This window comes from Dermochelys coriacea, chromosome 1 (assembly GCF_009764565.3).
Source record: "Dermochelys coriacea isolate rDerCor1 chromosome 1, rDerCor1.pri.v4, whole genome shotgun sequence".
NCBI classification, from domain to species: Eukaryota; Metazoa; Chordata; order Testudines; family Dermochelyidae; genus Dermochelys; species Dermochelys coriacea.
In genome coordinates this window covers 178,409,278-178,434,203 of record NC_050068.2, presented here as the reverse complement: position 1 = coordinate 178,434,203, position 24,926 = coordinate 178,409,278, and the positions used below count along the sequence as shown (strand labels likewise).

The window sequence follows — 24,926 nt, the reverse complement described above, 5'->3', positions numbered from 1 at the left end:
AAATATATTTAAGTCCACTCAGATATTATGGTGATGAGTATTCCCGATCTCTTTTTCTATATATTTAGATTGAGGTTGAATTGGGGATTATGATATGGAAATTGGGGGAGAACAAAGGAAATAGGGAGGATTTGTGGATTAATATTAATTATTTTTGATGGTGGCTGTCTTGGAAAGTTGTACTGTGATGAATCCTGCACCTCTGGTTTTGGTTACAATGGGATTGGGAAGGATATTGACTGTCCCATTTCAGGGAGGTGAGAGCACTTCTGAAGGTGACATAGGAATTGTTTGAAGGAGGGAAAGAAATAGGATTCTCATCCACCATTGTGTGTGGATTGCAGCAACATTTTTGGAGGTGCCAAATATGTCTTAAAGGAGACAAATATCTATTTAACCATATAGCTGTTGCACTGCGTCCATTACAATTCGAAGAGTGTCAAACAATGCTGCTATGAGCTGGGGATATGGCAATCCAGGAGACTAGTTGAGGGGGACTTGGTCCCTTTGAGCTCTATTGTTGTGAGTAGAGGAAATGGGCAGATACAGACTAACAACATATACGCTAAGAGTGAAGTATTAAATACTGGATACATTGGCTGAGGCAGTTGTATTTTCTCAGGAATACAGAGCTGGTTGACAGCGACTCGATTCACTGTGTCTTATGAAACATAATCACTGTCAACCATGATATGATCACAGATGAAGCCCTCACTTTGGAGGCATAACAGAGAATTGAAGGGATAACACTGCAGATTTATTATTAACCCAAATATCTGTGACTGGTTACTCTGTTCAGCATGAAACAAGGGAGGGTGGAGGAGATGGTGAACCCATCTCATTAATGGTTAGCTTTAAAATGAAGAGGATTTCCTAATCTGATACAGAATATGATACAGTGTCAGGATAGGGTAGGGAAGCAACTAGTATTGTTATGCAGATCCTCTTGCTGCACCACAGTAAGTACTAATGGAGTCGTTTGGAATATCCATACTCTCGTTGTTCTGCGTGGATGGGGTGGTATTTTGGGTTAGCACAGGGAGCTATGCTTGCAGTCACAAGCCTGTGTCAGTACATCTTGACTTTGAAGCAATTCCATGGATTTTCTGGGCACAATCTGTTTCCTGAACAATGATGAGCTTGTATGTATTATTTGTCTCCCAGTTTTTCTTCTTTGGATGGGGAGAGGGTAGCTGATGCATACTGTCTTACACTGGACTGGGGTCCTTACCTAGAAAAGGTAATAAAGCCCCAGTCATGGATGATGGAACTCAAACAGATATTTTGGATGGATTTTTCCACCATTAGGATTTTACAGCAAGAATAAAAGGAATTATTTGGAAAAGATCTGACTTCTATTATCACATCAGAAGCATCTTGATTCCAAGATTAATTGTTTTTTTCTTCAATTTAACTTCAGAGTCTGAAGTTCATAAATAATAAAGGTTTCAGAGTAGCAGCCGTGTTAGTCTGTATTCGCAAAAAGAAAAGGAGTATTTGTGGCACCTTAGAGACTAACAAATTAAATTTGTTAGTCTCTAAGGTGCCACAAGTACTCCTTTTCTTTTTATAAATAATAAAATATTTATTCTTATCTTGTTCTGTGATTTCATGTGGTACAAAAAGCAGATGGTCTCTAAAAAAATTGGAGAAACACACACAAACCCCTCTCCTTTTGAAGGAACAGAGAGAAGATCAAATGAGAGCAAATCAAAGTGCATTAACAACTTGTCAATCCATATTGGCAGGGTCCACACAGACAGTTAGTCTGTGAAAGGCTAATGCATGGTAGACTCACACCCCAACTTGCTGTGAATTTCATGTTTGTGGAGACTGACCCAGATGCCACTGAAGTCAGGGGAAAGACTCCCATTGATTTCAGTGTCCACAATGGAGTTGGCTAAGTTCAAATAAGCTTCAGATAATAAGCATTCCAAATTGTGAATCCAAGCAGAAAGTATCAGTCTTTGTGGGGTCCAACAATCATTAATGAAGCTCTCCATGAATATTTGTACTTGTAGCAATCTGGGACTCTGTAATGGCCCATCACGATTTTGGCACATATTTGGCAAACACTCATGGAAGTCTAAACAGAGAAAACCGATGAGTTTGGGAGATTTTGAGGTGGAGAGGTTTGTGGTCCAGCATCTTACTGTTTGGTGATCAGCTTGTTGTTCCCTCAACTGACAGTGCTAATCTTACCTGGGCCATTTGGGTCTCTATGGCACTACTAGCCAATAAAGTTGCAGCAAAAATCCAGTTTGGACACATCATAAATGCCGATTGCTGCAAGGCCAAATTCTCAAGTCCTCACTTAACACTGACTCAGGAAAAACTTCCCTGAAAGGCGATGAAAGTTTTGCCTCAGCACAAAACTGCATATGGACATAAAGGTTTGGCCAGTAGATCTAAAAAGGATAACAACTGCCTGGACGAAACTGCCTCAGTGTTTTGTTTTCTTACTAAAACCCAAAGAAATGTGCATGTTACCCTGTGATTCGGTTTACTCTATTTTCTGATTTCATCACTGTTCTGTCTAAAGTGTTCACCAGTTAATAAATAATGAAGAATCATTCTTTCTAAATAATGAAGAATCAATCACTTTCCATTTAGGGAGGAGCTGGTTGCAAAATGTCTGTTGTTGCCTTGGTTAACCACCAAACCTCTACAGACAGCAGCTGCAGACATGTTGCCCTTTGATGTAGTTATCAGAATTTCTGCCACCAAGAGATGGCACAATTCTACCAAGTGGGATCTCACCAATCAGCATTTCTGATAATGATGTATAATTCCTGAAAGTCCCATGTGAACTGTGATATTTCCATGACTGGCACTATGATATTTCCATGACACAGCATTCACAGTATATAGGGTTTGCTGCAGGGAGAGAAACATCTTCTTCACTTATCATCTAACCAAAGACATTTCAAACCACAAAGTGAACTTAGTTTAAAATACAGTTCTTTGCATTTCAGATATATTGTGCTGCAACATTTCAGATAAGCCAATAAGTTGCACCAGGTTGCTTTACAATGTGACAACTTCCAAGAACACAGTATAATGCATCAAAAAGTTACATTTTACTTAAATTTGAATAGATCATATCTAATTAGTTTCAGAGTAGCAACCGTGTTAGTCTGTATTTGCAAAAAGAAAAGGAGTACTTGTGGCACCTTAGAGACTAACAAATTTATTTGAGCATAAGCTTTCGTGAGCTACAGCTCACTTCATCGGATGCATCCGATGAAGTAAGCTGTAGCTCACGAAAGCTTATGCTCAAATAAATTTGTTAGTCTCTAAGGTGCCACAAGTACTCCTTTTCTTTTTATCTAATTAGTATTACACATGGCAAATGGAAAGTAGGCAACTTATCTATATGTATCTGCCTACTCCATGTTAGAAAAACCCTCCATTTTTAGTTAATTGCAGTTAGATTTTTTTATACAAGTTGAAAATGCAATCCAACTTCTTGATGCATTCTTTTCTGGAAAGTCAAGTCATATCATAAATCAAGGCGACTTGACTTATTACAATGCAACTGAAATGCAAAGAACTGTACTTTCAACTGGATATAGGCAATTAATTTGAAAACTGATTACTGATTTGAAAACTGATTACTGTTTTTGATCTGAAGTGACGTACTGAGTGATCAGGAAAAAGGCAGATAATCAGAAGCATCAGACACATAGTTGATTTTCTTCTTTTTGAACTTAATTTTATTTCTGCCAGTTTTCCATCTCAGGCAAAACAGTTTAGCAGTTACTTGTGAAGACTGGGCCAATGATACTTCTTTGTGGGATTGATGAATCTTTCTGGTTCCTCCCAACTTTGGTGGTAGCTTTTCATAGTTATTCTAATGTGTGATTGCCATAAGAAAGACAGCAAAAATGAAAATGTGTGAAAATATTAACTTGTTCATCTGGAAAACACATCTGATGAGTGAAATAACAGAAGTAAATGGCCTAAATAAGGATAAATATCCGGCTTCCTAAACCCATCTGTTGTAACTCCTATAGGAAATCTTTCAAAAGCTTATAAATAAAGAGGACATCTATTTGGGAGATTGGCAACACATTTATTTCAAGCAGCAAATCACAACATGATGAGTAATCTGGTAAAGAACTGTTAAAAATTCACAAGCTGCCATCTACCTCAAGCAGTACCATGCTTCATTTTTGCATACTATATGCTACTAGCTGCTTGAACAAAAGACGATGAGCAACAAAAATAATTCAGCCCTGAATTTTTCTACTCCAGATGAAATTTAAACAAAACTCTGAATAATAAATTCAATAACTATATATTTGAATCTATCATGGAAAAAATGGAACTGAAAATTAAAAGGACTCATTTTGCAATAAGAATTACATTCTCTTTGAACATTAAAATTCCTCCTCTTTTGCATTTCAAGAAACATTCCATTAAATAATATCCTGGTTTTGTTGTCCAGGTTTGTTTTTTTTTAAAAGATGCTTTTCTCCTGAAGCATAAGCAGAAATAAAGAGTGCCAGAACCCCTTCCTGTACGTGAATGGGATGAAAGAACAAAATCCTTCAAATGCTACACTGCATGCAGCTGTTGTTCTGTGCATGCAAATATACCACAGTTAAAAAATAGGCATAAGTTTCTAGGAGAGGTCTAGGTATTTTAACTTTAAGCAATCAACAGTACCATTACCTTCTATCGTAGTCTATAATCTTATTAACAGTTGGTAGAGATTGGCTTGACCCAAATCCCTGATGTAAATTTACTAAACTTGAAATAGAGATCAGAACCTTGTGATTCTGGCCCACCACAGCTCAAGAACAGTAATTGCATATATTGTATTGTGCGGAAAGTGTTTTGTTGTTGTTGTTGTTGTTGAGACTTCTTGTAAAGTTATTCAATTATACATGAATGATAAAAATCAAGCAATACACATTAGTCCAGAAAATTTGTGTGGTAGCTCCTTACATTTGATATGATTAGGGCTGATATTTTTACATTATTCTCAGCAAATTAAATAATTTGATGAATACTGTACTAAACAGTAATTACTTTAAAACAACCACTCTATTTTATGGCCATCTCAGTAAGTCAAATAAGGGAGACATTTTCTTTGTACCAAATGACTACTTGTAACAAAACAAAACAATTTTAGTGTGGTAAACATAAAGCTGACCAGAGTGCACCCTTATGAAGGAGTCATGTGCTTGGAAATAGAATCAATTAAGATCAAGAGATTCAGTACAAGCTTAAGAGCTGGAATTGGAATCAGGATCTTAAGAATTCAAAACCAGAGGATCAATGTGTTGAAATAAGAAGAAGCATCAACACAGCAAAAGTCTGTTACTTTCCTTGTAGATATTTTTTTAATATGGTCTATATAGAGCCCAAACAGCCTTGGCTTATGAATTTTTTCTTCCTTCTCTTTTAAGGATGAGAAAAAAGAAAGCTTTCCAAAACAAAATGTTTATTTTCTTGTACTGGATTTCCCACTGAACTAAAGTGTGTTTATTAGTAGTACTTTTCTAATCTCCACTGTCTGTGTTCAGTGCTGTCTTCACAGGGGGAGAGGGGGGATTAGATTGGCTTAACTATGTTGCTCAGAGTTGTGAATCACACACCTAAGCAACATAGCTGGGTTAACTTTTTTAGTGTAGACCAGGCCTGAGTCACATTCATCTCCCAAACAAAGGACCCTGTTCACAGCAACTTTACTCCATTTTCACAGTGGTGTAATTGCATTGATTTTAATTGAGGTCATTTGTGTAAATCAGGCTCACAGTCAGCTTAAGAAATTCCAAATTGTGTATACAAACTTAATGTCAAACCCTACAAACTGTACTCAGTCGCAACGCTAATAAGAATTTTGCCTGAGTAAAGGATTGTACCTTTCAGGAGTGTTTATTAACATAAACACTAATTTCTGATGCTAAAGGTTTGTCTTCACCACAGCATTAGCTCAAGATATATAACAAGTGTCATCCCAAACCGACGCCCATACACACACAAAAATCTGTAGCTCAAGTTAAGTGGTGCTTTAACCTTAAACTCGCTGGCCCATCAAGGGGTGTTTGTGGAAGCTCGAGCCCTGTCGAGTGCAGTGGGAGCTAAACTACTCTGAGCTGCTAATACAAACTGTTGCTGTTTGACCACTCTCAGATACACTTGAGCTACACTGGAGTATAGATAACTCCAGCTGACACTGCAGTGAAGCCAATTCTTTATATAAAAAGCTAAAACAATGAAATCATTATTCTAAAAAACAACATAGCTACCAACTATGACATTCACAATAGTAATTTATGTGGAAAAAATGTCTAGCAAATCCCCCTGAGCATGGAGTGCACAGCCATTAATGAAAACAACAAAAAGAAAATGTATTTCCTTGGAATATTTTTCAGTACAAGAATAAGTTTCAGTGAGTGACAAGCTTCTTTTTCATTTTGCTCAATCTTTAAAATTTAACCAAAGTTTTGAAAGAAATCACCAGGATTTGAATTTTCTGAAGGGATATTCAGAGTGCAAATGGTGATCCAGGGCCAGCCTTCCTATGCACATTGTATTAGCATGCACACTATTTTCATTAGCGGCCATCTTGTGCACTCCAAAGGCAAAACAGAAAGACAAATAACTCCCCCAACAGGAAGGGGAATCCATTCCATCCTCTCTTCAATTCAAGACCAGGTTACAATCCACTATATTGTTTCAAAAATTTTACACAGGTACAAAAGACACAGGACGTGCAAAGCATGTGCTTCTTTCCTTACATCAGAAAAAAAAAATAATGGGTTGCTCATTTAGTGCCTGATCCAAAGCCATTTGAAGTCAATAGGAGTTTTTCATTGACTTCAATGGTCTTTGTGTCAAACCCTTAACACATCTCCACAAACTGTTAAGAATTACCCTATTAGTAATTTTGGCTTATTAACACCCCACCCCTCTGTCATATAATTGCTGATTTGTTAGTGATTTGGCAAATGCCATTACATATGATATTCTAGAAGTAATAAAAAATTTAGAGATAGCACTTCTTGCCCAGTCAAAATCAGTTGGCTATCATTAGAAAGTTAGCACTATTAAACACTATTATTAATGACCAGTGCTTAAGTCAGTCAAATGTTGCTGTAAATGAAAGATGAAGCATTGCGTGAAGCCGTGCGAAAATGGATAGAAGGATGGTTACTTACCAACAGGGCGAGCTGTAGACATTACAATGGTGTGGTGAGAACATAAAAAAGAAATTAAAAAAAAGAAAAGAAAATCTGTCAGAATGCATGACGTGTAATGTTACATTTAACTATGGACACTCCAGCGATCTCTAAACTCACAAATGTCAGTGTAAATAAGAGGCCCGACTTTATTGTTTAATTGAGAGTTATTGTTATTACATTTTTTTTGAGACAGCAGTTACACAGCTTCTGAATAAGCTGGCTGGAACCAATCATCTGAGAAACATTTTTGATAGGTTCATATGTCGTCATCAAGTATCACTGTTAATGCTTGATTGAAGTAAAATAGCTTTGCATTAGCACAAACTTCTAGGCCCTGATGAATACATCCATTCAAGCCACAGACTGGCAAATATCATGCCAATAAATGAAAGGCATCACTGTCTGATTTAAATACCAATTGAATTTTAAGCATGGCCAGTCAGTACTGCAGTAAGAGCTGGAGAAAAGCCCAAGACACCATTTTCCTATCCATGAAAGCTTACAGCACATCACTTTTTCTTCACTGACAGGGCTGATGAAAATATAACAAATAGGTTGGAATGGCCACAGAGATTTCAATTCAGAGCCTCCCAAATTACTGCTTAGATAAACTTCTACTTCCTAAAAAATTGCTGCTGAATGATTGACAGGTTAATTCTGCTTCAGACTGATATTGAGGTTGAAAGCAGTTGCTGCAACAAGTGATTTCTTGATTATAGTAGTAGCTCTTCATTGCATTTGAGTTAGGGAGAGGGCTGTCAGGCTCGCTGTTATTAAAATACAGACATCCCTTTTAGAGGAGCTTAAAATTTGGACAGGAAATTCACTTGAGATTAAAATCTGGGAAGATGAAATTTACCTTATTTTAGCAATAGAATGAGTGTTATCCACTGAGGAGCTACAAGATTGTATTAGCAACCAGTTTCATTTGCTCATTTAGGCTTAGAGACCAGGGTCAAACCTATGTTTTCAAGAGCCCCCATGTAAAGTACCGTTCAGGCCTATTCAGTTTTCACCCATCCTATGACCTAAGCCCTGCCTGTCATAACAACCACTCCCTTTAACCATTTCCTATCTGCTACACACTTCAGCGCATACCAACATCCATCCTCTCCTCTCTTTGTTAGGTTTCATGGGTTTCAGCAATACGAAATATCTTCCCATTTCATGTACTGGAAAGACAAGAGGTAGAACAGAACTGCAACTTCCGAACTACAGGGCTGAGGGTACAGTCCAGGAATTCAAATTCTGCCATCATCTGTGGCTAATGAGGTCAAATGGAGCCATGGATGCGAGTTGGGTATTAAACTGTGGCAGGCAGGTTGCGTATGTGTGTGCGCATGCACATGTAACTTCAGCACTGGGTTTTCAATGGACACATAGGTTACACAGAGTTAGAGCCACCTTACACAGTAAATTCTAAGTGTGAGTTGTTCCCCCCATTTCATGGGACAAAGTGAATATGATGAAAGTAAGGTAATTTCAAATAATAACTTTATATTAAATACAGTAATGACACAAGCTGACAAAAGTTTGGTAATTCAGGGTTAAGACCTCCATTAATTAAAACAGGACCAAATCCTGATCCCTTTGAAGTAAAAGGAAGTTTTCTTAGGGGTTCCTTGTTTCCAAACAGTCTAGAGTGCCAAGCATTCAACATTGAATTTCTTAGCTTTTCTCATTTTCTGTCACATCCTGACTGTTTAATATGCTTGTAATATAGTCGCTTTTTTTGTATTGAATAAACACTCTGCCTATGGCTTTTAGATTATAAAGCCAAGAAAAAAAGATAATGGGAAATTTTCTTGAGTGTAGGAAAATCGATTAAATTATATATTTCCTTTTTCCACCTTAATTTGGTCAAGTTCAAGCTCCAGTGAGTTCAGAGATTTTTTGCTTTGTTCTAGTCATTGCTCATATCACAAGACTAGGCTAGTAAAAAGAAAGACTTGACCCAATAATGTATACAGTGGACACAGTTCTAGGAGAATTTAAGGCCACTAAACTAATGATCAAATTTATTGGGTATTGTGATTCCTTCTGTGACAAAGGATGTGAACACTTTTTGAGAGTTAATTCTTGTGCCTATTTTTATCAAATTACAAAATGGAAGAACAATCCTCATCACAAACAAATAGCAAGTAAAGCCATTTTCAGCTTACAACAAGAAAGCCACATTATCACTTGTTATCTAAAATGACATTATGGCAATATTTTAGCAGATGGATTATCACAATACTCTCTTTTCTTTGTTATATACCAACATTCCCCCCTCCCTTGCAAAGCCACTGGGTGACTTTTTTTCTTTGAATTCAGCAAATTAAACTGAACGGTGTCCATGTATTAAATGGATGGAAATGGAAGTCGGCCTCTTGGGTCAGTTGACCCCTGTTCTAATAAAGCAATCCATAGAGATTTTGAACATTTGATTTAATGGGGAGGGGGTGGAAGAAAAAAAAGAAGCTAAAAATGTTTTTATTAACCTTTCACAGCTCTACTGAAACCCTTCATCATGCACCAATAAACTGTGAAATAGTGTCTGTGTGATACCGATTGTATCAAAATTGCAGCTTAACTTTTTTGAATGAAACAAAAATATTTTAACTATTATATTTTATATAATCTTATAGAAATATATTTTCATATTTTTTCCTCTCTCTCCATAATATTTAACATCTCCGTATGTACTGGCACAAAGTACTTTCTACAAACTCATTAGGCTGCTGGGATTTTAAACCTCCTCACTACATCCAACTACAGTATGTAAACAATAGGTGGGTACCAGTGTCCAAAGACATTTTCAGAGGCAAATGTTATGCTTTAACTTATTATACTTAACCAAGTCTCTTATTTCTTGGGATGGTACTAGTCTGTCATGTGAAAATAAATGGCAGATGGCTCCATTATGAAATGTTCAAAAGTTAAAAAATAAAATAAATATACATTGACTTAAGTTGTTCTAATTTTATTACAGAAAGGAACATGGAGAAACAGTCTACACAGGGGAGATGCAATAAAACCTACAACTAGACACATACATACATATGAATTTGTGCTTTCAGTTACAAATACTGGGACAGATCCTCAGCTGGGGTGAAATCTTTGTTCCATTATAGGAGTTTTGCCCTTAACTTCAATGGGACAAGGATTTCACTGTTGAAAAAATTCACTGAAATTGGCTCCATTGGCTGTGATGGATCTAGGCCAACTTACTCCAGGTGAGGATCTGGCCCACTGTGTAGGAAAGTGATACTGAAACATGACACTCTCTCACGTACTGTAGCACTCACCTCGAACTGTGAGGGTAGCAGAGGCCTCCACTTTTCCAACTCGATTCTCAGCAATGCATGTGTAGGTTCCCTCGTCTGTGCTCATGGCCTTTTTAATGCGCAAGGTGTAATCATCTTTGATGTCATATCTGCATTATAGAAATAAGGAAAAGGAAAGACGTTATGTAGCTGATGAGAGACGTGGCAAAATTTCTCACCTGGAGTTTACCAATCTGATTCTATCTTGGATATATCTCTGGAAGATAATTTATTATCTAGTGTTAGATAATTCCACCAGGCATTCATCTTCATGACATTTTTATTGCACTCTGCATTAGTAAAAACTTTACAGCCATAAAATTAGTATTGCTATGTTCACTCAGTATTAGGGCTTTATTAATAATATCACTCACTCTGCCCTTGATCTAGAGCAATATGATAAAATTAAGCTATCAGGCATCAGTTATCAATATATGACAGCTTAGGTTTATCATAGCTTTAACTGCATGAGCTGCATATTTTACTTCTGCTGCTTTAAAAACAGTTTTCCCCTGACAGGTCCCTAGTAAAAATTGTCAGCCCCTGACGGAGGGTGGGACAGGAAATTACATCGCACTCATTTATGCACTATGTACATTGTAAACACAGGCTTTGCAAAGTGACAGTTTGTATGCAAGACACACATACGTTTCCCAGAAACACAATGTAATAATTTAACAGAATAGGGAGAGGAGCTTTACTTCTTTTTTTTTTTAACAAAGAAGAAACAAACATTTTCCTTGCATTTTTCTCCTTTTGTTTTTTCTTTCTTGTTGTTACTTACTCTTATGCTAGCTCTAAAGCTATTCAGAATGTATCAGCATAGTGTGCATACTTCAGTATGCAGTGAACATTCATTTGTAAAGTTTTTTTTTAACTGAAATTCTGAAAGATATTCAGATTTCAATTGCTGTCATCCTGAAAAACACTCACTTGATAAAATATTATGGATGTTTTAGGGCCTGATCCATTGACGTCAATGAGAGTCTTTGTCTTTTACTGATTTCAATGGGCACTCTAAGTCCCACAAAGATTTTTATGAGGTACATTTTACTCCTGAAATAGTCCCCTTGAATAAACATTCTGTTTGGAGATAACAACCCTACTATACCTGAAATTAACCGATTGTGACCATAACATTTAGTTGCAGTTTTGTCAACCCTAAGGGGGAAGGATGCTCTTGAGACTAAAGTACCAGACTGGACCTCGAGGGAGCTGAGTCTTATACCTAGATCTTCAAAGATGTACTGTGTGACCCTGGGTAAGTGATTCAACTGTACTCTGTCTCCATTTACTTATCTGTAGAATGGAGATTATGGTCCCAATTCAGCAAAGAAATTAAGCACTGACATAATTTAAATGGCATTTAAGCACATGTGTAAATGTTTGCTGAATCAGGGAATAATTCAGCTACTTCCCTCTGGAGTGTTGTGAGGTTGTGTAGTGCGAGGCTGAAGTTATTAATACTTGTAAACCATTTCAGAACCCCAGATGTTAATTTCTGTGTACATGCTAATTATTATGTATTGTTATTACTTTTTTAGTTTGTACTTGTAATAGATGCAGTCAATATATAGTAAAGCTACTGGGATGTTAAACAGTATACTAACAAAATTACTGGAACATTAACCCATGAGTGCTACATGTTGTAAAAAGATCAGTTTTGCTAACTAACGCTCAAATTATCAATTAAAATTAATAGTTTCAGGGATAATTAAAAATCAGAATCCCCTTATTTCATATTCTGCAGACCTTTTATTGTGATCTGAGATCATTCCCTTTCATATTCAATAAATTCATTAGGTAAGAAACCATATAAAAATAACAAAAGGAACAACTGAGGCTAACCATTCTATTACTGGTATGGATGGTGTATAAGTACTTGTCATTTTTTTATTTAGGAATCATATTTTGGTGTACTTTTATTCAGTATTTCAGATTTATCTGATACATAAATGATATGCCAGAGGGAAAAGTGGGAGGGTGCTGCAGTGTATTCCAGAAACTTAGAGCCATATTTGCTGTTGGCATAATTCCACTGAGGTTAAAAATTATGACAATAGAGAATCTGGCCCTCCGTTCCTTGAGCAGTACTAAGCTATTGTAAATATGCATTTAAAAGCTATATGCAGTTATTATGGCACATTTCTTCTGGAATGTTGCACTGAATTATGTAATTTTGCACACTGTGCAGCACCAGTCAATGACAAATTGAAATCACTGTTTTCATAGGCGAGAAAGGCAAATGGAAGCAATAACTTCCATAAAATCACAAGAATTCAACCCCCATTTCCTATACTGATGGAGAAGCTACTGTCTTTGACAAACAAACTGCTACAGACAAGAGAGAATACTTATTTCCTTGACACAGGGCCAGCTCTAGAGGAGTAAGACATGTGGAGCCACATTCAGTTCCTGTAAAATATTCTGAAATTAAGACTTGCTACCACATAGAGATTAGGTGAGGGTAGGAAAAAAAACCTACAGTGCGGGGCAGCAACTGGCCATTTATTTTGCTGAAATGTTTTTGTTTGTTTGTTTGTTTAAGGCAAGATAACATCCAAGTGGCACTCTCCCCACTGCTGGGCTAAAACCAGGCAGGCAGCAGGACTGTGCCTGACTTACTGTTTGAACGCTAATGCAGGCAGTCTGGGACACAACTCTGCAGTCTGTTGTGGGCTGCAGCTGACTTGCTCCTCTTCGTCTCACGGATGTGTTGGTCCTGGCATGCCAGCCAGCTGCCTCGTAAGCCTCAGCAGCCTTTATGCTTGCACCTGTCCATCATGCTGATTGTGCAAAGGCTACTAGGTGAAAAAGCCAGCGGCCTGGCATGCCAGAACGCAGGACTAGAGCACAACCTTAATCATGCACTTGGGTATTGACATGGAGGGTAGAGTAAACATGTCCCTATCAAGATCCAATCATCAATTACTTCAAATTGAGGTCCAGGCCTTCTTGCCTGCACACCTGCCAGGGCCTCAGTGGGTTTCTGGACCATCCTGAAAGAGCATGCCATCTAGCAACTAGACCAGTGCATGGAGGCACTCATGGGACATTACAACCATCTGGTGTCCTAAAACATTGATGCAATGCCCCTCAGTCATCTGTTCCATCCACACTGTCCACACAAGTCACCACAGTTAAATGATAAACTTTGACAGATGAAGCAGGCGGTAAGGAGACCGAAGGAAAATTGGCTCTGAATCTGATTCACAGCAGCACAAATGACGCTGTGCAATAAGGGGTGGGGACACTGAATCTTTCTTCTCCTCCACCATGGTCTTTGTAAAGTCATATCCCACTGAACTGTTGTGGATGGTGAACAATCTAACCAATTCAAATTGCCTTCTCCCAATACGAAAATTCAGTATCTTCTATTATAAAAAGCTTGCATCTTACTTTGCAGGACAGATTCCCTGCATCTGTATTCATGTCACTGACCCTCTGCAGCATCACACCAGACCAAATTATGACCATGCTCAGACCTTAAGGTTCTGAAGGCTCCGGGATAGTCCATTCTAACACATGAGAACTGGACCCCTGTCCCTTACTATTGATGAATGGTATATTACAAGTATTTAAACATTAAAAATGTCATATATGAACAATAACCTAGAGCCCCAAAGCGAATGCTACCATGTGATATCTTTAGTGAAATGAAGATACATAGCATCAATTTTAAACTCTGTATGTGTGTTTGTGTGTGTAAACCTGGAGCAGTGCAAAGATGACAGCACAGACTGGGGAATTTGGTACTTCATTTGCTAGCATGCAGTGACATAATGTTTAAGAGTAGTGACAACTAGCAGCCTAGCAATTTATCAGTGAAAACTCTTGACACATTCATAGAGTTCCTCATGTCACTGATCCATTTCTACCAACAGAATATTAGCACGCAATGATGATTGATTCCATCATGGCTCCAGTTAAGAATCACCTGAGTCACTGACCTAACTCTATCTAATTACATACAACAAGTAATAACTTAGCTTAATTACAATATAATTTCTTCAAATGTAGCCCATACATAAGATTTCAAGGAGCTTTGACTTTATGGAAAGTTTGCAGGGTCTGGGTTACTCCATTATGAAGATCATTTAGGGCAGAAAATGATCTGATAGTGAATGCTAAATTTCTTACAGAACCCATTTTAAAATTAATTGTATCTCAAACTTATTAAGGGAAGAATTTTTAAAGTGTTAGAACATTCATTCTGTACTCAGAGAATAAGTAGGGTAAATTTGGGGATGATACATTGTACTCGTGTATAGCAAAAAGGCTGAATCTTGGTGTTAAGGAAAAAAAATCAGCTCAATCTTAATTAACTACCGAGTCACTACCAATGCTTGTACAATATGCATAGTGTCAAGAAACACCTTTCAATATACTACCTGAATATTACTGGCTGTTACCCAAGCTGACGCCAAAATTAACTATAATGTGTAGCCCCTAATGTGTAGTTATATGTATTTACTGTCATCTAATAGCTTTTAAATAGTTCTTTTGTTAAACAGTTTGAGGTACTTAACTTTTCACTGTAGCTTACTCTTCAGCCATCAGTACTGAGTTGACAGAGGATTTTTAAATAAGCAGTCATTATATGTGTGGATACAAAACAGCCACTTTAAAACATCATATAAAATTATTCCTGTTCTACAAGTAACAGTTAGAATGGGTCTGGCTTTAATGAATGAGAAAAAAAGAGAAAGCAAGCAGATGAAAAAACATTGCTGGTGAGGAAATTCTAATAGAAATTGGGTGATTCTGATTGTGAAATTTGGCAGTCTCTGGCATATATGAATGCACTCATTGTTGCTGGTTTTGATTAATGACAGTTGTACAATAGTGTGCTGACAGTCCCTGCCATGCAGACATGTTTTTTTCCCGATATGAAACACTGCTGAAAAAATGCAACCCAATCAGATTTGGCCCCCGGACAACATGTGCTATCATCACTGTACCGTGAATTGAGATTGATTGGTAACCAGCTGTGACAAAGTGGGGAAATGAAAAGAAAAGAAAGAAAAAGAAAAGAAAATTGTGACAAAACCATTACCATCTGTTTCACCAAATAATAAATAAAACAAAACAAATTAATCTACAATGTTTAAAAATAGTTAATATATTGAGGTTACTGTCATGCACTAGTTTGAATTTATAAAAAAAATAAAAAAAATCTTGAGTTAAATTATTTTTCTTCTCCGCTGCTAATGATTTCGCCCCATTTCTAAAACTTTATTTGTGCTTTGTTCAATACCCAATCATCTGTCTGCACTTAACAAATAAAAAGAGATAATGTACTGAAATGATAAAATTTTGATAATTCAAATGCTATGTAGGTGACTGTTAAAATGAAGGTTTTTGGATTTGCTATCTTCTATTTCATTAGAGTGTAATAAATGTACACAGTGCTTTACAAAACACATTGAAGGCAAGATTTCCAAAAATGTCCATGCATAAAAAATACACATGTGCTTACATGCCTACTTTGTATGCACAATTAGCACAATTGTGTCTGCAGCTGCAGTCATTATACTCATAGATGGCCTGGTAAATATCTAACTGGCGATGTGAGCGTGCATTTCCTTTGACTGTGTATTCAATCATTGCAATTGTGAATTCAGATAAGACTCATCAATGTGCATGAATTTTAGCATTCATACAGTTCTCCAAATGGCCCACAGAAAGTCATGATCTCTGCAGAAAGTTTACAAGAGGAAGGTCCAGATCTTTCACTGGTGAAAATTGGTGAAACTGACTTAAATGAAGTCACAATCGTTTATGCCATCTGCGGATTTTGTTCCAAAGTATGTTTGTGAAATTATCTTTATTAAAAAGAGAGTTTTTGTGCAGACTTCTTGTAGCTACTACAAAAATTGAGATATTTTGCTCCATTTTATAAGCCTACAGGTTTTTTTTTTTTTTGGTCAGGCTAATTAACAAGCAAAAAAGAAAAGTTCCAAGAAAATGAAGTTATTTTATAATGGAAAGCTGGGATTACAGGTGCACTCTACCACATCCGACCATTTCACGTGTTTACATCTGAAATTTCACAGTGCTGTAACCGTGGGAGTCCTGACCCGAAAGGGAGCTATGGGAGGTTGCAGGATTCCCACCCTTACTTCTGCGCTGCTGCTGGCGGCGGTGCTGCCTTCAAAGCTTGGCAGCTAAATGGCGCCAGCAGCAGCGTGGAAGTGAGGGTCACAGGATGGGGGGGCATCACTTTTGGGGGGGCAGAGCCTGGTCCCCCTACACAGCCTGCCCAAGGCCCCTTTAACCCCTGAGCACTGGAACAGGAACCAGGGAAGGGCAGGTCTGGGGACACCCCAGCGGGGGGTTCCTATCATGCACTGGGCCATTCCTGGGGCTGGGTAAGACCCATCTCTGGGAATCTCCCTTGGCTGCAGGAAGCTCTGCAGCTGCTGTCTGGGAGCTCAGATCTGAAGGCAGCACAGAAGCGAGTTATATATAAGATATATGTGTGGATACGAAACAGTCACTTTAAAACATCACATAAAATTTTTCCTGTTCTACAAGTCACAGTTAGAATGGGTCTGGCTTTAATAAACGAGAAAAAAGAGAAAGTGTGCAGATGAAAAAACATTGCTGGTGAGGAAATTCTAATAGAAATTGGGTGATTCTGATTGTGAAATTTAGCAGTCTCTGGCATATATGAATGCACTCATTGTTGCTGGTTTTGATAAATGACAGTTGTACAATAGTGTGCTGACAGTTTATATATGCTTTAACTTACCTTCATATGTGTGTGTGTATATATAAACATAAAACACACACACACACACACACACACACACACACACACACACACACACACACACACACACACACACAGAGCTTTAAATAACCTTTATGTATCCTTGAATCTGGGGATTCCAGATGCTGGTGTGGTTTTGAGATGCATCTTAGAGTCAACTCAGGACCATTCTAAATTGAGCCAGCCGATAATAGCCCTCAATGCATCATGAGGGCAGGTGTACCATGGCAGTCTGCTGCACAAAGTGGCTAGCTGTACACTCCCTTGTCCCTCGGCATGCCTCCTACACCAGCGGCAGGGTTGATACACAGTATAGGGTCTGATATGCTTTTCCTGTATCACCCTGGAATTCACCATGCCATGAAAATCCTCAGGTAGCTATTTAAAATGGCTTCCTGGTGGTTTTTCACTTGCAAACCATGTGAAGTGGCCACAGTAGGGCCCAAGATCTGCACCAGGGACAGAGCTAAGTGGCATAAGTTATTATTCACATCTGCTATTGGCACATTAAACACTTGGAAAGAATTTTTTGGCTTCATCTGAAAACATTTATGGTTTGCTATCAGCACATTTTTATAATTAAAGTACCATTTACAGTATTAATTGCAGCAATATAAAGTACAAAACCACATACTCACTATGCCTTAAACCAACACATGCTTTTGGCATTTGATAGAGTGGCCTGAAATACGTTAAAATAATATTAAACTCTAACAGTTACATTCATTGTGCATAATTGCTTCAAGTTCTGAAGTAACATGATTTTTCTCTGAAAGCAATGCATTCTTTTATTATTGATACTTATACAGTGCCATAAGTCATACATACATATATATATATATGTACACATCATAGAGAGCTCAAAATCTAAATAACACAATTCAAAAGTAATGGTTATAGATAAAAAAGGGTAAAAAATGGGAAAGATAATTCATAGCAAAAGACAAATGAAGTGTGTTAAGTTTTCTTTCTTTAAAAGTAACAGTAACTGGAAAGAGATGTTGTCAGGATTCCTTCCCCACTCTGAACTCTGGGGTACAGATGTGGGGACCTGCATGAAAGACCCCCTAAGCTTATTCTTATCAGCTTAGGTTAAAACTTCTCCAAGGCACAGATTCCTTTCTTGCCTTGGGATAGCTGCCACCACCATGTGATTTAACAAACAATCAGAGAAAGGACCACTTAGAGTCTTATTCCCCCAAAATATTCCCCCAAGCCTACTCCCCCTTTCCTGGGAAAGGCTTGAGTATATATCCTCACCAATTGGTTACAAAGGGATTACAGACCCAAACTCCTGGGTCTTAGAACAATGGAAAAAATCAGTCAGGTTCTTAAAAAGAAGGATTTTATTTAAAGAGAAAAAGGTAAAAGAATCACCACAGTAAACTTAAGCTGGTAGTTAACCTTACAGAGTAGCAGAAAATTCAAAGAGCACAGAGGAACCCCCTCTAGCCTTAGTTTCAAAATTACAACAAAACAGGGATAAACTTCCTTCCAGCAAAGGGAAGATTCACAATTTGAGAAAACAAAGGTAAACTAATACGCCTTGCCTGCCTGTTACTTACAAGTTTGAAATATGAGAGACTTGTTTAGAAAGATTTGGAAAACATGGATTGATGTCCGGTCCCTCTTAGTCCCAAGAGCGAACAACCACAGAAACAAAGAACCCAAAACAAAACCTTCCCCCCCACCACCAGATTTGAAAGTATCTTTTGTCCCCATTGGTTCCTTTGGTCAGGTGCCGACCAGGTTATTTGAGCTTCTTAACCCCTTACAGGAAAGAAGGAATTTAGGCTACCCCTATGGTTCTGACAGACATGCTCAATGCTGGAAAGCTAGCCTTAAAGTTTAGGTGCTCAGAAGGGATGTGAAGAAGAAGAGAGTCAGGATGCCATTCTTTTCCACAAAGAAGTTCTCTCATAAACCGTGAAGTAAATCTGTAACACCAAAATATATACAAAGGACCAAATGTTTGTGTTTGACTAAATGGCTGAAGATCTTTTTAAAAGGATAAGGAGTCATTCACCTCACCTCTACATTATCTTTTCAGTTACAGACAAGGTCAGTATTGACTGGAAATTGTTACCACCTGATGATTATGTGAAATACCTTTGTGGTCTCACTTCAGCTCCTGACAGACAGTTTTCCATGCCACAAAAATCAGAACCAATTGTCACCCTTGTTAGCAGTCTGACATAAGAGGCCACATGGGCAGCAGCGATACAAATGTCCCCAATGCCTGACAAATATACCTCAATGGTGATGTAAAGGACCATTGATGTAAAGAAGGATAGGTCTCCATGCCAATTCATTATGGGTATGAGTACACTGCTGCTGGGAGTGAGCCAAACTTGTGGCATTGTGGCACCAGCAGCAGCTCAGCCTAGCTATCCATGCTCAGACCCAGGGGTGCCCCATGCTTCCCCAGGTGCTGCAACATCCACACAGTTATTTTTAGCGCACTAGCATGAGCCCCACTACCACAAGTCTGTCTACCCAGGCTGGGAGGCTCGCTCTCACCTGCAGCCTAGATATACCCATAATGAATTGGCATGGAGACCTAGCCTCCTAGCTCTGAAATGGTTCTTTACATGAGAATTGAAATGCATTTGTCAGGCACTGGGGACATTACTGTTGCCCATGTCATAATTCATCTGTCAACAGAGGACTCTCAAGTCTCAGGGTTGTCAATCTTGTACTTTTCACAGCCACAAAATTCACTTAAAAAAAGGGGAGAAATATTCTTCTATGTCCATTTCTGCTTATAAATTTAAAAAAAAAAGACACAGCAATGGCTAGAATCCAATAACCAAGCCTGAGACAAGATCAGCATCTTGAATTCACTAAACATGCTTCTATACAGTTAAAAGAAGCATTTTTTAGAAATCTGAACATGCTGCTTGTTAACATTCTGAAATGAACAGAATTTGTGTTGGCTGGTCTATGCTTCTTTGCCTTAAGTGTGATGATTAACTATAGTAGTCCTGTCAGTGAAATTAACTGAAATATTTTCTAATCTCTATTGTAAATCAAGAACAAAGCATAAAGTGGTCTCTAAAGAGGAAATTATGTTAGTGTTCTAATTCAAGCATTTTTGATGTTACAGTTGAACTCAAAATCATGTTATTAAAATCAGTTGTTTCACAATTGCTGAACTGGTCTCAGCACAAGATCTAACAACAGGAGCTGGCACATGTCAGAGGTTTGTTGGTTCTTACAGTATAAAAATTCTTCTGCAGTGGTTTCATGGGCAAACTCTAATTTCTTCCTATGAGGTGCTCATCCTTCATATCCTTTACTGGGAGGGAACATACTTAAAATAAGAGAGGAAGTCTCCCTGGGTCCCACCTTCCAACGGTACCAGTGAGCTATTGGTTACTGGTCCTAATTCCTGTTTGTGGAGAATCCATCTTATTTCTGGTTTCAGAGTAGTAACCGCGTTAGTCTGCATTCGCAAAAAGAAAAGGAGTACTTGTGGCACCTTAGAGACTAACCAATTTATTTGAGCATAAGCTTTCATGAGCTACAGCTCACTTCATCGGATTTTCATCATTGTATTTTGTACATTAAGTGTACATCATTGTACACTTCATCATTGTATTTTCCACTGAATGCATCTGATGAAGTGAGCTGTAGCTCACGAAAGCTTATGCTCAAATAAATTGGTTAGTCTCTAAGGTGCCACAAGTACTCCTTTTCATCTTATTTCTCTTTCTCTTCTGAAAGGGTTTCCATGCAATTTTTCCTCCACACAATTAAAAAAAAAGTATATGGTCTTATTAGTCAACCCCAGCAGTGTAATTATTTATCAGAAACCAAAATTACTTCATGTCCTTGAAAGTGGGTAGTAAATGTCTAAAGGCAGGATTCCTTAGCATGAACTCTGAGAACCTGCTCAGCATTTCTGAATGTTAGAAGCAAATGTTACAAACAATCCAATTACCAAGCTTTTTAATTTGGTATAGCCAAAATTTCCCAATATTACATAGGGTAATAGACTGGAACAGGTCATATTAAGAATTTTTAATTTGAATGCAATTCTACATCACTGTTTTCAACAGCATTTATTAATATCCAATACAAACCAGTTCAATTATAAAGGAAGAATCAGTGCCTGAAGGGAATAGCACTGGGCTGTAATTCTGTTCCAGAACATTATCAATTTCAACAGAATTTAAGAATTCATGATTTTTAAAAGGATTAAAAAGGTGGAAAAACCAAAAACCATCTGTGACCAGCCAGCTTTCAGTGGGGAAGCAGAAAGTGCTCCACAGAACACCAGTTGTCCATGTGACAAAATTAGAACATCTTTGGACTAAATTGACGGTTGACAGGGTCACTTTAAGACTGTAGCCACATGGTTGTAAATAAATTCTTTCAGACTTGAATCACATCAATGCAGGATTGTCTTCATGAATCTGCAAACAGACAGTTTGAAAAATACCACCTCTGAGAGGTATCAACTCCATTTCTCACCTCTCTGGAGGGTTGTTGACTCTTAAATACGAAGGAGAGGGGGAAATCAATCCTCAGGTGAAAGGGAAGGGCCAACAGGAGAGAATCATGGTGAGTGGGGTACCACTTTGATATTTGTTAAGAATTATATATAAGACACCCCTCGCTCCCCCAGTTTTAAATGACTTGACTTGTTTTAGGATAGCAGCAAATAAACATGTTTGTACTGCAGGTCTGGGACCTCTACTTTTGATCTGTCAGGTTGTATGAAATATCCACAAGTTATATTATAGACCAACATATACCAGCCATGTGCTGTATGTAACTCTGGACAACAACATCCTCTGGAAACTGCCGCTAGTCTCTCCAGTTGCACATAAGTATACAAATAGTACATTACATTTCTTTCTTTAACTATCTCTCTTTGACAAGCTATTAAGCACATCCTGTTTTCTCCCCTATGCTTCTCATAAAGGGAGTCAGTCTCTCCCTGATGGTTAGTTTAGGAAGCAAAATGCTGAGAATGGAAAACTCAATGGATGTAAGGTGATATAGTATGAGTGCTACAGTTAATATGACAAACCTTTTCCCCCAGATTCCTTTATTTAGTACGGTTAATTGTTATTAATTGCAATAGAAATTTGCTGATGTAACCAAAGATTAGATCCATCACACCATTCAGTCTTTCCTCTAATTAATTTTCAGTATACATTAGACTACATTTTGTTACAATCTGCACTAAGATTAACTCGACCAAAGCACTCAGCACTGTAGTGTTATTAACTCATATTTCATTGAAAGGTCATTCTCCCCTTGGTTGTATCTAGAGGAGACTGCAGTTAAATACCTCACTGTTCCATCCACAAAATATAAATGTTGTTATGTAGTGTTTCTTTTGTACAATAGAATTCACAATTACACAGTTTCTTACCTACTTACTGAAACAGCTTTTAAAATCTGATCCTGAGAGATGTTGGAGTCAATGGGAAAGATAAGTGCTCTCGGATCAAGCCCTACCTAAATCCTTTTTAAAAATGAAAGTTTCTGACTTTTATTCATTTAAAAGAACGGACACAAGTCTTATCTTTCCAAAGAGTCCTACTATTGTGGACACTAACGGGCTGATTTTTAAAATCTAATCTTGTACCTGCAGTTTTGTGTCCACAGAAATTACAAGTGCTAATCCTGGAAATCAGATCTCTACCTGACAATGCATGCAAATCAGAAATCTAACTGTGGAATTTGTGCCCACAGAATGTGTATGAAATTATGTGCAAGCACTAAAAAAGATATTAGATTTAAAAATGTGTCATGGATACCTCTGCTGCATGGGCTTTATAGTTGAGGCCAAAATGTAGCCAAATTCATATCTGAACAAAAAAAGAACTTCTAATTAAGTCTAAATTATCACTTGTGACTGAAGTTGGTGCTGATATTGCTCTCACTTCAACAATTGCTTCATCAAATTAAATATAAAATCAGAAGTTTGAATAATGACTTTTTTTTAACATAAAAGCACAAGAGATTATCCTTTAACAACAGAAAATGATGCATGTATTTTTCCAAAATAATTTTTAAAATGAACATTGTCAATTTTAAGTAAATAACAAACCATCTCTCTGCTTTTCATGATTTTCTCTGCTGTTTAATATAATAACCCTCAATCTCATAACACTTAGCAATGCACTTTGTGTAAACTGCATACCACTTTAATTCTTTATTCATTCATTCATTTATTTATTTAATTATTCTTTATTCTTTAATTCTTAATTTAATTTAATTTAAGGTTTCCCTGTCTACCTTCTCCCATTGTGTGGATGGCATCTAAAATAAATAACTCTTTCTGCTGGTGCAGTTGCCACTTTCCATTCCTTAGTACAATGTTCATCTACTCAGACAGTGTCTGTAAATACAACTTACAAATGCAGGTTGTAATTTTATTAAAGATGTATTTACAGAACTCAACCAGCTGTTCTGTGCTGGAATACAAAAAAAAAAACAACCAAACAAAAACCCATGTGATTGCTCCTTAAGACATTTTTAAGGCAACTGTAAAATACATTCTCTGAGCAAGTCTCATTCTCATGAAGAGCTGGCACTGCTATCTTCTTCTGTGTGAAAGGTTTAAACAGTTATTACAGTGTGTCATAAATTTTAACTTGTAATTGAAAATCTCTTCACTTCCTCAGGAAAAAAAAATCCTGTATTACTTGCTACGTAATTACAGGCTATGCAGCTGCTTAGACTTTACTAGGAAATGTGAAGACATGAAACACTGCACAAACTCTATTCAATTTTTTGTTAAATAGAAAGCAAAACAAATGTCACCCCTCCACCAAAGAATCTCAAACAATAACAATTTCCCCCTTCCTGTTCTAAGGATTAAAAGGAGCAGAGTCATGATTTGATTAAGGCCATATTTGGTTAGAGATCTTAACTGTTACTCCCCATTTCTTAGGAGTCTATTTGCCCTTCAGTAAGTCCTACTTACATCAAGCACGTACCAAGGAGACAACTGGATACCCAACTGTTTCACTGAAAAACGGTGTGGTTTTATTTAAAAAAAAAATTCCAATATGTCCTGGTCCCTCTGCCTAACGTAGTTGCTTTTAAATAATCTGTTGCCTTCAGTTGCTTTGAAATCATCTTTGTCCTATCTACCTGAATCATTTATATGGCAAACCAACTTTATTCATGAGATAGTGAACCTAATATTTTAGCTAGGGGCATCCAGCTAGTGACTCCACAATTTCCTGTTCACCTTCAGTAGTTTGACATGAGTCATATTTGATTAACTATTCCCCTAGCCTCAGTGCAGTGTGGTAGCTATGGATTGATGTAGAATTTTTAGAGCAATTAAAATAAAATATACACCATGTGCCTCTATCCTTGACTCACAATGCATTTCAGTCTTGGGTCATTGATTTAAAATGGACAGCCTTTGGAATGAAGCTTTACACATCCCAGAGTTCACATTGTACTATTATTTTCCCTGTTGCTTTAGTACCAAAATTTGTAATATAGGGAATTGTTAATCTGTTGGGAGTAGTTTGTGGTCTACAAAAGAGTATAAATGCTGAATAATTCAGTTAATATATAATCAAAACAATGTAAGAGGAATGTGGCTGTAGGCAGCAATATTACTGTATAAACTGTGTCCAAGAAGCCCTTCTTAGAGCTTTCTTAATTGAT

General features: G+C 37.4%; 1 protein-coding gene across 26 annotated transcripts in view; it reads right to left on the bottom strand.

Moving 5' to 3' along the window:
• ROBO2 (roundabout guidance receptor 2) overlaps positions 1-24,926 on the bottom strand; it is a 1,574,290-nt gene that overhangs the window by 143,190 nt on the left and 1,406,174 nt on the right. For 15 of the 26 annotated variants that reach the window (XM_043509447.1, XM_043509491.1, XM_043509506.1 and 12 more), the window contains 2 exons: positions 10,487-10,614; positions 7,173-7,184 (listed from right to left, as the gene is read on the bottom strand). In XM_043509447.1, coding sequence (XP_043365382.1) covers positions 7,173-7,184; positions 10,487-10,614 — 140 coding nt within the window. The remainder of the gene's footprint in view (positions 1-7,172; positions 7,185-10,486; positions 10,615-24,926) is intronic. The other 11 variants (XM_043509509.1, XM_038413374.2, XM_043509467.1 and 8 more) reach the window with 1 other exon arrangement.